Source organism: Cydia pomonella, chromosome 15 (genome assembly GCF_033807575.1).
Source record: "Cydia pomonella isolate Wapato2018A chromosome 15, ilCydPomo1, whole genome shotgun sequence".
NCBI lineage: Eukaryota > Metazoa > Arthropoda > Insecta > Lepidoptera > Tortricidae > Cydia > Cydia pomonella.
In genome coordinates this window covers 8,640,672-8,653,123 of record NC_084717.1, presented here as the reverse complement: position 1 = coordinate 8,653,123, position 12,452 = coordinate 8,640,672, and the positions used below count along the sequence as shown (strand labels likewise).

The window sequence follows — 12,452 nt, the reverse complement described above, 5'->3', positions numbered from 1 at the left end:
GGGCGGATGGACGTCGATGGACTATAATCATTTGAAAATGGCAACGAAATACAGTTTATAAAGTTTAAATGAATGATTTTTTCGTGGATTGACATATTTGATTTCCGTTTTGCATTTTTCATGCTTAGTCAACCTGCTGTGTAGTTTGTGCTGGATTATCTACCATTTTTATTCTGCCACTCTAGCAGTTCACATCGTCCTTTAACCCTTTACCAGGCTGACAGTTCAAAAATGACAATCGAATGTCAGTCTTACTCATCGAAAATAGAACACATGTTTGAAGAGCCGCATGTGGGAAATATATATCCCTTAGCCTGGTAAAGGGTTAAGTATGCGTAGCGTATGTGTGCAATATTTTTACTACATGTACCTATATAAACTTAGGGCCCGTCCGGACGGGATGATCAAAGCGAGGTCGATCAAGAAAAAAATTGGTGTCAATCCTATTTAGCGTCCACGGTTCACCTTGTACACAATTAAAACACCAATTTTAGATTTATGGTGACATTCGAGCGCTAGAAATCAAAAATAATTGCCCCCAAAGGCACATACTACACAGCGTCGAAAATTGGGATTCTTGCATCCGCATCTCCATTTGATTGATCAAAATCTTGAAATCGAATCAAGTGTTATCGGCGAGCCGATTTTATTTTTGTGTCCACGCCACCTGATTGGATCAAACAAATTGATCGGATATTGTCCCATCTGGACTGGCCTTCAATGATCTTTACCCCAATACAGAAATTTACCCAAATCTCTGTTTTGCTATTTTGCTAGGATGGGATAGCAGTCGGCATTTTAGTCTTAGCAGAGGGCCTATCATGAACATCAATAATGGAAAATTTCGAGCAGCTACCTCTTTTACTCCACTTAAGGTGGAATTAGAGTTACAGAATTAGTTGCTGGAATTTTTTAATTTTCGATGTCCGCGGTTATACGCATGAAACGGGATGCTTTGCTCGCGTTTTACGCGCACTTGGTCAATAATAAAACCATTAAATAAAATTCTATCTAATATTTTTCCAAACAACAGCAGATTCGTAACAGTCGTAACTAAATAACAAACAACGGCGGTGCATTTTACTGCGTATTTTTAGACACCATATTATTTTAAAGTGCCTTTTTTCAAATGACATTTTAGCATTTTTTTATAGCACATTTCAAAATACTTTAGCATATTTTTGGCATATTTTAGAGATGATAGACTCATCATATTTTCAAAATCCGAGTTGGCAACACTGTTCCTGTATTTGCATTAGCGATTTGCGTGAGGTGATCCCGAGAGAGAGAGTGAGAGGAAAAGACAAAAAAGTGGAATGGATTGAATTGAATGGAAGTGGATCAGTGGAGCAAACCAAGCAGCTAGTGTCATATTTTTCATGAAAACATAGAATTCCTGCAGTGAAAGACATGGTAAAGAATTCAAGCTGGACGAATGTGTACAGAAATGAATTTACAAACACTATTTCAGGATTTTAATCCTAGGTAAATAATATTTTGGTCTTTTTAGATAATCCAATGTGACTTAATTGTTTAATTTAATGTTTTCATTTCAGCAAATTCGTTGTGCACAGTTGCTTACTAGTTTTTACGGCCTTGTTAGCCTTAAAACTTGACGGCGCTATAACATGGTCGTATTGGGCCGTATTTACCCCGATATGGGTTTGGAAATTCCTCGTAGTGCTTGGTGCAACAGTTGGCACTTACGTTTGGTGGCAGTACCCTCACTTCAGGTATATAATTTAATCAGATTAAGAATTGTTTTTTAACCTAAACTAAGCTTAAGGCCTCAGTGCCCCTTATTATGTATAAAAATAGTATAGCAATAACAAACTTACTAAAAAAAAAATTGTGACTTACCATACAGTCATTGCTTTAATATTTCAACAAAAATTCTAGGTTAGAAGGAGAGGCATACATTCACTACAAAGCCATGCTGATCAGTCTTGCCATCCACCTGATCCTGCTCATGTTTGAACTGCTTGTCTGCGATCAGCTCTCGGTGAAACGTCATGTGTGGATACTAGTCTTCATACCTTTAATTTTTATAAGCATAGTATCCATCGCCATTTGTATATGGTCTGTACGGCATGATCGGAGTTACGAGGTTTGTATATTTTAAATATTCAAATTATTATTTTTTTTGCTTTAGATTTTCATGATTACACACTTTACTCAGTGATATTCAGTGATCCGAATAGGCAAAGTATAAATACCTAAACTTGGTAGAACAAAGTCATAAAGTGGACACTGATTGATTTTACACCTATTTATTGTATTGGACAAGAACAGGGAATGCATTGCTTTTTACTGTATCTATAACAATGTTATATACTTAGTATGTTATGTACTAAAGTCCCAGAAATCAGAAGGCAGTCTCCACTTTATGACTTTGTTCTACCTAGTTTAGGTATTTATACTTGACTATTCCGATTACTGATGATATTAATAAAAAAATATTCACACTGACACATTAAAAATAATTTTGGGTACTTTTGCTAGTGGAGATGACATTTTATGTTGCTTTAAAAGAAAATATTTCAAAACTAGTAGTACTTCAGCCAACCATTTTGTTCATTTCATAGCTAAAGGTTTCACAAAATATTAAAGTTTAGCTTGACAATGCTATTTTTTTTACAGTCCCTAATTTATATCCTCTTTTCCTCACCATTTATCAGTTACTTTCATAAAATATTTAACATAAATTATGGTTCAATCTTTAACATTTCAGTTGGAGTTGTTTTGCGCCGTGAATATCCTGCAGTTTATCTTCTTGGCACTAAAATTGGACGAGTTCATCAACTGGTCCTGGGAAGTCGTGTTTGTGCCACTTTGGATTCTGATGTGTCTGAGCCTTGTTGGTGAGTGTATGTTTATTTTTACTTTATTGTATAGAAATAATAGATAGTTAGAGATAGATATTGTTGTAGATAGAGAATGTTGTTGTTTTTTTTAATTGTATAGAAAAAACAGCAATGTAATGCTATTTACGAAATTAAACTAAAAAACGTATGGCTAACCATACTTTTAGGCATCATATTATATTAAAATCATTTTAATTGATTAGATTGCCTTGCTACCCCAAGAGGCCTTACATCCAAAATAGGCCTCTACTACAACTACTACCAGTGGGGTGACACTCCTCCTTTCGGTAATTCCCGGCTGGCTCCGTTCGGCTCAGCATTGCTCGAGCAATTATTAGGGTTGGCACAACTTGACCTCCCTATGCATGCACAACCACAGATAAAATAATGACTTGAATTTTGACAATGCTAAATAGCCGAAAGGGAAAATACCATACATTAGAAAGGGAGAGCATGATTCGTCCCTGAATCGCAGTCAAACTTTGGTTCTGTAGGAAGTGTCATTTCTGTTCGGTAGTACCAATATTTATTCTGTGCTACTAGTATGAAAAGCCAAAACTTCTAATATGTACTAGATGATGTATATGTATGTATGATAGTATTGGCATAAATATTACACTGTAAAGCATAGTGCTAGAAAAGAAGACGTAAGTATACTCCATGGTTTGTTTTACATTTGTCATAATGATGTTGGACTTAATCTGTCTTAGCATAAAACGGCAGATACAATACAAGTGCAGTAGAAGCAGGGTCGCCATGCGATGATGATGATCGCTATTTTGATCGCCTGTTGTAGACAACACGCAAATAGCCTTTGTAGGCTTAATTTGTGTATACTGTTTCTTCTGTTGCAGGGGTGCTGTACAGCATCATCTTCGCGGGCATGCTGCTGCGCACGGCGGAGGCCAACGTGCAGCAACGCCGCAGCAGCTTCCACGCCGCGCTCGCGTACACCTTCACTGTTATACCGATTTTGGTGTTTCTGGTACGTCATAACATCTGTATTTTTAAGGCACTTGCGTGCCTTGCTGATTCAGTCTACCGAGTTAAATGTAGGAACAAAATTAGAGGGCTGTTTCAGCAGAAGTGGGTCAAAACTTAAGAACTGATTACAGATCCAAATATGCCCTATATAGACTGGTTTTATAAAAGTTTTGTTTTATAGGTTTTGCTGACCAATAAGTTAGATGACGGTATGCAGTTGTCTTACACGGTAGTCGCTAGCCCGCTCTTCGTGGGATTTGCAACGCTGATCGTCATGTCATTCAGCTCGAAAGGTGGTAACAAATGTAAGTCTCTATTATGTGTACCTTAATCCATTGTAAGACTCAATACCTAAGTGGTAAGGCATGCAACTTCAAAACTGGGGGCCAATTGGTCAAACCCAGGCTTATAGCAATGTATCTGAGTAATCCCAACTACAACTAGGCCTGGTTTTAGTCCATGGATTAGAAGATCAGAAGGCAATGGCCGTCGTAAACACTAATACTGCCTGCACCATATTTTCGCTCTGGATTCCTTATACCACCGTGAGACCAGTAATGAGGAGAAGGAACAAACATTTTATTGTCCCACAAAAGTTCATATATTTACCACGTCGTACATTAACGTGCCTTGAATTTATAATAAGAATAGTTTCAATCCTTCTTGGCATTCATCTTCTACATGTATACTTTTTTCCAGGGTGGTTCGGCATCAGGAAAGACTTCTGCCAGTTCCTCCTATCAGTGTTCCCGCTCCTCCAAGAATACGCTAACATCGCCTACAACAACAACGTAAATCGAGGCTCCAATGTAGTCCCTACTGAGCCCCCGGTCACACAAGAACCTTACCGGGATGAAGACACAAAGAAAGTCAAAGAGAATAAAAATCATAAGAATCAAAAGAAAAATGAAGTGATGAAACCTGTAGTGCCTGTGACTAGTATAGATATGCCTGATTGACGCTTTAAATTAGTAAGTGAAGTGGTCATATGTTGTGTCCCGTTTGGGCTACAGTGTTGCTGTTCAGTTTTCATGTTGCAGAGAAATAATGTGAGTCTCCTTTTTAAATATATTTTTCGTTTATAGAAATAGCACAAAGAAAAATCAATTGCGAATTCTTTTGGCATAATCTTTTTAAGAATTGACTGAAAATGTATGTTTAGGAAACTTAAATTTGAACTAGTCAAGGCATTCAAAAACTACATATTTAAATAGAATCTATGTATTCTTGTGTGTAAGGGTCTAAAAAAATTAAAAAATAAACTTTAGAAGAAAACTGAATAAAGACACTTCATCTTAAGTGTTATACTATAAGCAATTTTTAACGTATTGTTAAGTTTGATGTTAATTTAACTTTAAACTTTGTTGTAGGGAACAATTTAACAAAATGTTTCTATGAAACCTTTCATCTCAAAATGTCAAAGTATGACTGGTTTTTTGCTGCTTAGTCTACAAATGTGACGGTTTCAACTAAAAGGTACAACATTATTGGTTGTCGATAAGGTCGATTCCAAATTAAGACAAACAACGATAAGTACCCTTTTGGTTGAACTATTTTCAAACATGAATGTTAAGTGATACAGTTTGTGGTTTTTATGCGTGTCTCTTTTTTCCTGCACATTATTTTCGAAAAACGAACTATCTGTATTGACAGACACTGTATTAAAATATTTCAGTGTGTGAGTGCACCAATCAGAGATCTTAAGAGCAGAGAAGTAGTCTATATAATATTGTGTGTAATGTGCATTATGTAGTCGACAGGTCGTCACGCACACATACCTAAAATAAACGATAATAACACTCTGAACACCATTATGCGTTCTATTATTAAAAAGAAGCACGCGTGATTGTACAATATAACTTGGTTAAAACATTGTTGTAGAAATAGTTATAGATGGGACTAGGAATGTGACTAATTCAATGTTAACAGAAATGTTTAGTTGAAATGTTGTTGTAGTTTAATGGGGCTATGGACAATGTACACTTCGTTTCGTCATGACAGTATCTCAGATTAAACACTAATATAAGTTTAAGAACATATTTTCTAAATGATGTGATTATGGGATATTGAAACACAAAAACGAATACTGGTAGTAGTAGTTATAACTGCTGTTTACCATTAGGCTGGGGGTACATACACATACATCTTATATTACAGGTACATTTAGTAATACTCACTCAAACACACTCATCACTTATTACTCATTTCAAACAGAAAATTTAATTTGTAACGAAAATTCGCGCTTAAAACAATATCTAGCAATAAAGTTCATAAAGTATTGGTGCATATAAGTATTGTGTATGATCCAAACCTTAGTTTGGTATAGTCGTTCTTTTTTAGCTGGCCCCGAACGGCTAATTCTTTGTCTATTATAGATTGTAAGTAAAACCGCACGTGCAAGTACTACAAGCAAAAAAATATTCTAATTCGCACCTGAGCGCGGGTTAGTCCAACGCTCAAAAAAGCAGTGTAAGTGTGCTCTCCCATAACGCGCCTTTGTTACGCATGTCGATGACACATTTTAGACTGATTCTGTAGCGTTCGACTCACCGGCACTCAATAACCGTAGAGGGACCACACACAACATCGCAACATATTTTTGCATTAGTCCATTTTGAATCTTATTGCAATTCCCATAAAGTCGTAATTCAATAACCGGATAAAGCGAACAAAACTTACTTACGCACGTACGGTTTTACTTACAGTAGAAAAAGGATTTGCCGTTCGGGGCCAGCTAAAAACAATCGACCATAAACATATAACTTTCTATCACTTTTTAATTTGTGCCTCAATATTGTTGTGACTATGTACTTTTACCTCTGTTATCGAATGACTAGTTCTTATTTTGAATAACTAAAGCTAGCTGCTTAATGTGAAGCCTGCTAATTTGTATTTTTTATTTATTTCTTATGTGAAACTATGTCGTGCAGCTTATGACTTTATGTTGGTACTGGTAATAATTTGGTATAAAATAATATTCACTTCTTAATGTTATTTTACAATGTTATCTATTTCTTTGTCACCTAAAAGTTCTAAAATTCAATATTTTTTATATAAATGGTACTTCTATTTAAAGTCTTCAATTTACAGTTCAAGTACATAAATTTAGAAACATGCGACACCTACAAAGGTCAACCTATCCATTATTTTTTTATGTAGTCCTTTTAATCCTTTAACGAGCATAAGGGTGTCAGAAATTATGCAAAATAGAACCCTATCACTTCGCAATAAAGTTCTAAATCATAGTGGGGAATATGTTCCCGTTGCCTCATAAAAACTTAAAAGTTCTACAAAAGTAATATTCTAACATGGCTTTCTAACGCCTTGAGGCTAATTCAACTTGTTATAATGACAACTCGTGACATGGCGTCACTAAACGCTTATGAAACGTAACATATTCCTGAACTGTCTAATGTTAAATATGAATTTTCATAATAAAAATGCAGTCAAAGGACAGGTGACTTAAGTTATGGATGTCAGTGACATGTCACAAATTTGCGATGTCACTAGGTAATTATGAAAAATACTTGCTTGAACCTTACCTCCGGCCCCTATGTCGTGACAAGAGGCTATTCGTGACACCAACGCGCCCTAAATGACGCTATAAAAACGTCTCGCCCGATTTATGTTTTACTTGCACGACCCCTTTCTCTCGGATCTTTATTAATTACACAACGCCCCATTTTTTTCCCCTAAAGAGGGAAACTTGTGGTATGTCTTTAATTTACACGTATTGTAATTCGTACCCAATGTCGGCTAATGTTATATTCTACAGTTCGTTTTTTTAGCATTAGAAAAAAGGTAAACAATATTGACGTGTCTTTTTATTGAAAAAAAGCTTTTTAAAATCCGTAACTATTACTATTAATTGAAGCAAAATAATGTAAATGATTGTATTTGATTTATAATTGTTACAGATTTATATAATATATTTATTTACAATAACATTATACAGTCAAAGAATTTAATTTCCGTACCATTTAGTACCTTATCACAGTGACAATTAATATGAAAGTCGCTAGAAACCCTATACTATTGTCACTTTGACAAGGTACGAAATGGTACTGAAATTAAATTCCTTGACCGTACATAATGATCTGGATATATACAGAGGATTACTATAACTAGCTTAAGTCTAAAATAGGCCCTTAGGCCTTGTGCGAAGGATGCTGGTGGCATTTCCTCATTGTATCGCAATACTGATACGTTGTGCGAGGAAGCCGCCAGCTCTTCGGTCACCAGTTACGTCAGCCAGACGTTTCGCGATTTCTGCAAAAAACTTGTGTGCGCTGGGACCCCATGGATCTAGAGTTTCAACGCCAAAGGGTAAAAAATGGTACTCCTTACCGAGGCTCTTATATTTATGACATTTCAAAATTTCGACGATTTCCGTCGCTGCGCCCGCTTTTACATTAGTCTGTTGGAGGTGGGACGGTGCCATTGTTTTTACGCAGGTAGCATCCCACACTAACATCCGCCCCAAGCTCCAAGGAACTAAGGACACCCTATCAGGCCTCTTGCCATCACCCTGATAATGCCAGTCGGCTCAAGAAGAGCAGGCACATTGATGGTGGCAAGAGACCGACATTAAGGGCCAGTTGCACCATGCCCATTTGATGTACTGATCATGTGTAAATATGGCGCTAGCGAATGCTAACTGCATATTTGGGTTGCACCACGCTATGTGTCCGTTAAAAAGTTACGCTGCCCTTAACCGGTGGCAGAGCACTGGTTAACAGCAAAGTCGTTCGATAAATATGGCGGCGCTTTTTGGAAATCGTCCGTATTTCACGAATTTATGTTTGATTATTAAATAATTTGAGTAAAAAGTAATGTAAATTATTAAAAATATATTTATAACAATAAAAAGGTGGAAATATCTAAACGCAAAAATGTGTGATAGTTGACATAATGGTTTTAAATGTCATTTTAGTTGCGAGACTACTTGTGTTTCATAAAATACATTAATTTGTTCCGGATATTCAAAGAAAAGGTGTGTTTTAAATTGAAATCGAGTGCAGAATGAGTTTAAGTTGAGGATAAGACCAGATTGATGCTATCACAGGTTAACAAATACGTCCCATAAAGTGAAACTCGACGGCATGTAATGAAAACTATTTATCGACAGACTGGTCATTAAAATCAATTTAAAACGCTCTCTGTTTATTGGAATCAAGATAAGAATGTTATATCCCTTGGAAATATTAGTGGACTAACTATGATATTCGAAAACAGCGAGATGACAACTATAAACATATACAAAGTCGGCCTCTGAAAATCGTAACCCAGAAGAGAAGTGAACTATATTTATAACTATAAAATCACATAAAACAAGATGCTACATATGAAATCAAGTATTTTAGTGCGAAGAAAATGTATTGGACAATTCCAGACCAGTCGGCATAATAGGTTATATATAAGTGGGCAAAATGTGTACCTAATGTAAAACTGATTATAATACTTCAATTCATACATACTTGCTTGTGTTTTATTTGCTTTTACAACATATCTTATTCATTAACCCTAGAAACAACAACTTTGCAAGTAATTAACTAAAACAGTTTTATTTATGGTGATATTTATATTTAAATTAATATTTATTAGAATACAAAGTTACAATTAGATTTAACAATTAACAGCTCCAAAAATCTATATTTATTTTGAGTGTGGGCTACCTGGGTTTCTCTTATCTTCAATTATTACATTATACCTATTATAGGGTCCCGCACCCGTTAGCGACATGGCATGGCAGGGCGTCCTTCAGCATATTGCCGAGGCATCCCTACACATTGAGCTCTGCTTGTGAATGTCAAGGTATCCCTCTGGAATTTTCAGGTTTACCACAGTGTCTTAGAAATGCCAGATATTCTTAGCATTTGTTTGTGTGAGGGATGCCTCGGCATGCCCTGACATACTTACCTTGATACTACGCCAAAGGATCTCTTACTGTGTCTAGACAATAGTGGCCTCCGAGCCTAATAAAGTAATTCTTCTGGAAATATCGAATATACATGAGAACAACTGAGTAGTTTAATAGGTATAACCTGCAGTGGCAGCATGGTTCCATTTTTATCCACTTGTCACTATGCCTGTCACTTTTGCACATACATAATTGTTAGAATTAGAACATGACAGGCATGGTGACAAATGATAAAGAGCTGACCATCTTAACTGCTTCCTTTCATACTGGATAACATTTATAAATATAACAGCCAATACCTGGGTTAGATAAAATATAATATGGCCTCCCTTCTGTCACCTGAATTTTACTTGTATTCAATGTAAACCCATTATTTTTAAACCTGACTACACATTTATTATACACATGACTGACTACTGACAATACCCTACCTACATATTAACCCACCAATCCCTATTCATCATCATTTAAAACCTAATATACCTAAATAGCTCTAAAATCAGTCATAATAAAAGGCCCTCAGATTGATTTTATTTGTTTTCCCCATACCAGTTTTTCAACAGCCCATGCATGTTTCATAAATGATTTATATCATGATCACCCCAATAAAGAAAAAAATAAATAATAGTTGGAATAAACAAGTGAAGTCACCAGTATGACAGAAAATATAATAAGTAGGCACTTAAATATAATTGTGAAATAATATATGTCAATGAGTTGTTGATTTCTCTCCGGATAACCTTTTACCTCCATTAGTCACTACCTAAAAAGGATTTAGTGTAAGATAGAAAATAAAGTAAGATAAGGTAACTAAAAATGTATTTTATTATCAAAAATTAAATTCAGATATCATTTATAATACTTTATTTTTCGCAACAAGTTTTTCCAGTTAATCTAGTGTATGATTCTTTGATTTCTTGAATCGATTCACTTGTGTGTAACTTTCATCTTGTATTCCATATCAAATGGTGTATATCAAACCTGAAAAGAAAGTAACATGAAATTATTGTGCATAAAAATATATTGTGATCCGTTTCAACCATTGGCAAAAAGAAAATGCTTAGATCAAGCAGGTTTAAATTAAAGTACAAAAGTAACTTGAATATCTGCTACTAACAGAACTAACAGTTATGTATTATTGTGTCAACAATATATGTAATTGGAAATGTTGCCCCAACTGCCGGTATTTGTAGGTAGCGTAGGTAATTCCTTGTGCTTAGGGCTCTGAAAGTAGTTAGGGATACGTATTAAACGAATAAGATAACTTACCGGGCAATGCAGCTCCTTGTTTAATTCGGTATTGCAGCTTGGAAAGCACTTGGACACTGCACAATCGTAGTCAGCAGTTTCACTTTAATTTAATGTGCCATTAATATAATCATAAATATATTCAAGATTGGCATGGCATAAATTGTGTAATATTTAGATTTAAAACCTGAAAAAAAACTAGTTCGCGTCTACAAGTTTTCTCGTTGTTGAAAAATTTGACAACTTTGACATTTATGACTGGGTTGCTATATGAAAAAATAATTCTACCATAAATTTTTTGGTAGGAACGCGTTCATAGTATGGCCACACGATTAGCGCCGACATTCTGTTATTTTATAGTTGGTGCAACGCATTTTATTTAGCAATCGTTAAGACCCCCACGTAAGCGTTAAAATTTAGCGAACTGTGCTTACGTTAGCAGGTGGTTTGGTGCAACTGGCCCTAAGCGACGCATGTCTTGAAAAATGACCTGCATTTTTTTGAAAAGACAATCCGTGGTGTCCCAGTCGGTCCACGTCCGTGCCACAAGAGTATAATTTATGTGGCGTACATATCGAAACCCCGAGTCTCAAACCAATCGCCAGTCTTAAGGAGGTTGGATCCAAGAAAATACCAGTATTAGGTGAAGGATGGGCATGTAGCCAGTAGCTGGCTTCCCGGGCTCCGACCGCCAAAAGTTTCGCGTGATCTGGACCTGTACAGTTCTTGTGAAAAGTATTTTACGTATTTGCCCTGAATTATTTTTCAAAAGTGTTCATCAATAAAAAGGCACGTCACAATCGCTTACCTTCTTTCTAATGCTAAAAAAAACGAACTATAGTAAGGAAACATTTGACAGTTTTGAATTAGGAAACTTTGCTTTGGGTTGGGTTGCGATAAATCAGGTACTTAGTAGTTTTAGGAACAGCCTTCTAAAAAAAAATTAAGCATATATGTAATTCCTATATTTTTATTGGGTTCTATTGCACTGGTCGTTGACAGTTACTTTTTGTAGAATTTCTTTATTATTTGAAATAATCTCGAATGACAATTGGTAGGTATTAAAATTGACAATTTTAGCTTTTGAAAGGGCACATACAAATCTTTATAGCTCGTTTTAGTGATAATATCGCGCAGGTAGAAGATCTCTTCTTTAAAAAGTAAGGTGCTAAGTATCCAGCTACTTCTGAGCCCAACCGTATCTAAGCACTGTATGGCATTAAATTTAAATATCGATGTTCAAATGACAATATTAGTTATTATATTATTTTTACTTATAAAATAATGTACGTTTAATTACATATTGTTTTTCTGTGATATACTTCTTCCTTCAAAACTAGATTCGTAAAAGATTTTAAGATTATTTTGTTACTGTCATACAATCAACTTATATTTTATGTTCATGAGGGTTATAAATAAAAATGTACATGAAATTT

The 12,452-nt window shown here is 35.4% G+C and overlaps 1 protein-coding gene and 2 long non-coding RNA genes across 4 annotated transcripts in view; 2 read left to right on the top strand and 1 right to left on the bottom strand.

Annotated features, from left to right (window-relative positions):
* LOC133525722 (uncharacterized) overlaps window positions 1-12,452 on the top strand; it is a 322,779-nt gene that overhangs the window by 20,022 nt on the left and 290,305 nt on the right. The window lies entirely within an intron of this gene.
* Window positions 1,244-7,143, top strand: LOC133525715 (transmembrane protein 185B). 2 transcript variants are annotated; one of them, XM_061862080.1, is made up of 7 exons: window positions 1,244-1,485; window positions 1,557-1,733; window positions 1,900-2,107; window positions 2,732-2,867; window positions 3,719-3,849; window positions 4,030-4,153; window positions 4,548-7,143. In XM_061862080.1, exons 1-7 carry the CDS (start codon window positions 1,436-1,438, stop codon window positions 4,805-4,807), a joined length of 1,086 nt encoding a protein of 361 aa, XP_061718064.1. In that variant the 5' UTR covers window positions 1,244-1,435; the 3' UTR covers window positions 4,808-7,143. The 2 variants fall into 2 exon arrangements, with proteins under 2 accessions (XP_061718064.1, XP_061718065.1); XM_061862081.1 differs by having other exon boundaries at window positions 1,245-1,485; window positions 2,732-2,861.
* LOC133525721 (uncharacterized) lies at window positions 10,571-11,483 on the bottom strand. Its single transcript, XR_009800615.1, has 2 exons — window positions 11,038-11,483; window positions 10,571-10,749 (listed from the first exon to the last, which is right to left on the bottom strand). It is a non-coding gene; the product is annotated as an uncharacterized LOC133525721 (long non-coding RNA).

What these genes read in the sequence shown, in the direction of transcription:
- LOC133525715 (XM_061862080.1), top strand. Translation starts at nt 1,436, where the DNA reads ATGTGTACAGAAATGAATTTACAAACACTATTTCAGGATTTTAATCCT. An exon ending in GGCATGATCGGAGTTACGAG is followed by an intron (nt 2,108 to 2,731) that starts GTTTGTATATTT and finishes TTAACATTTCAG; the next exon opens with TTGGAGTTGTTTTGCGCCGT. An exon ending in CTCGAAAGGTGGTAACAAAT is followed by an intron (nt 4,154 to 4,547) that starts GTAAGTCTCTAT and finishes ACTTTTTTCCAG; the next exon opens with GGTGGTTCGGCATCAGGAAA.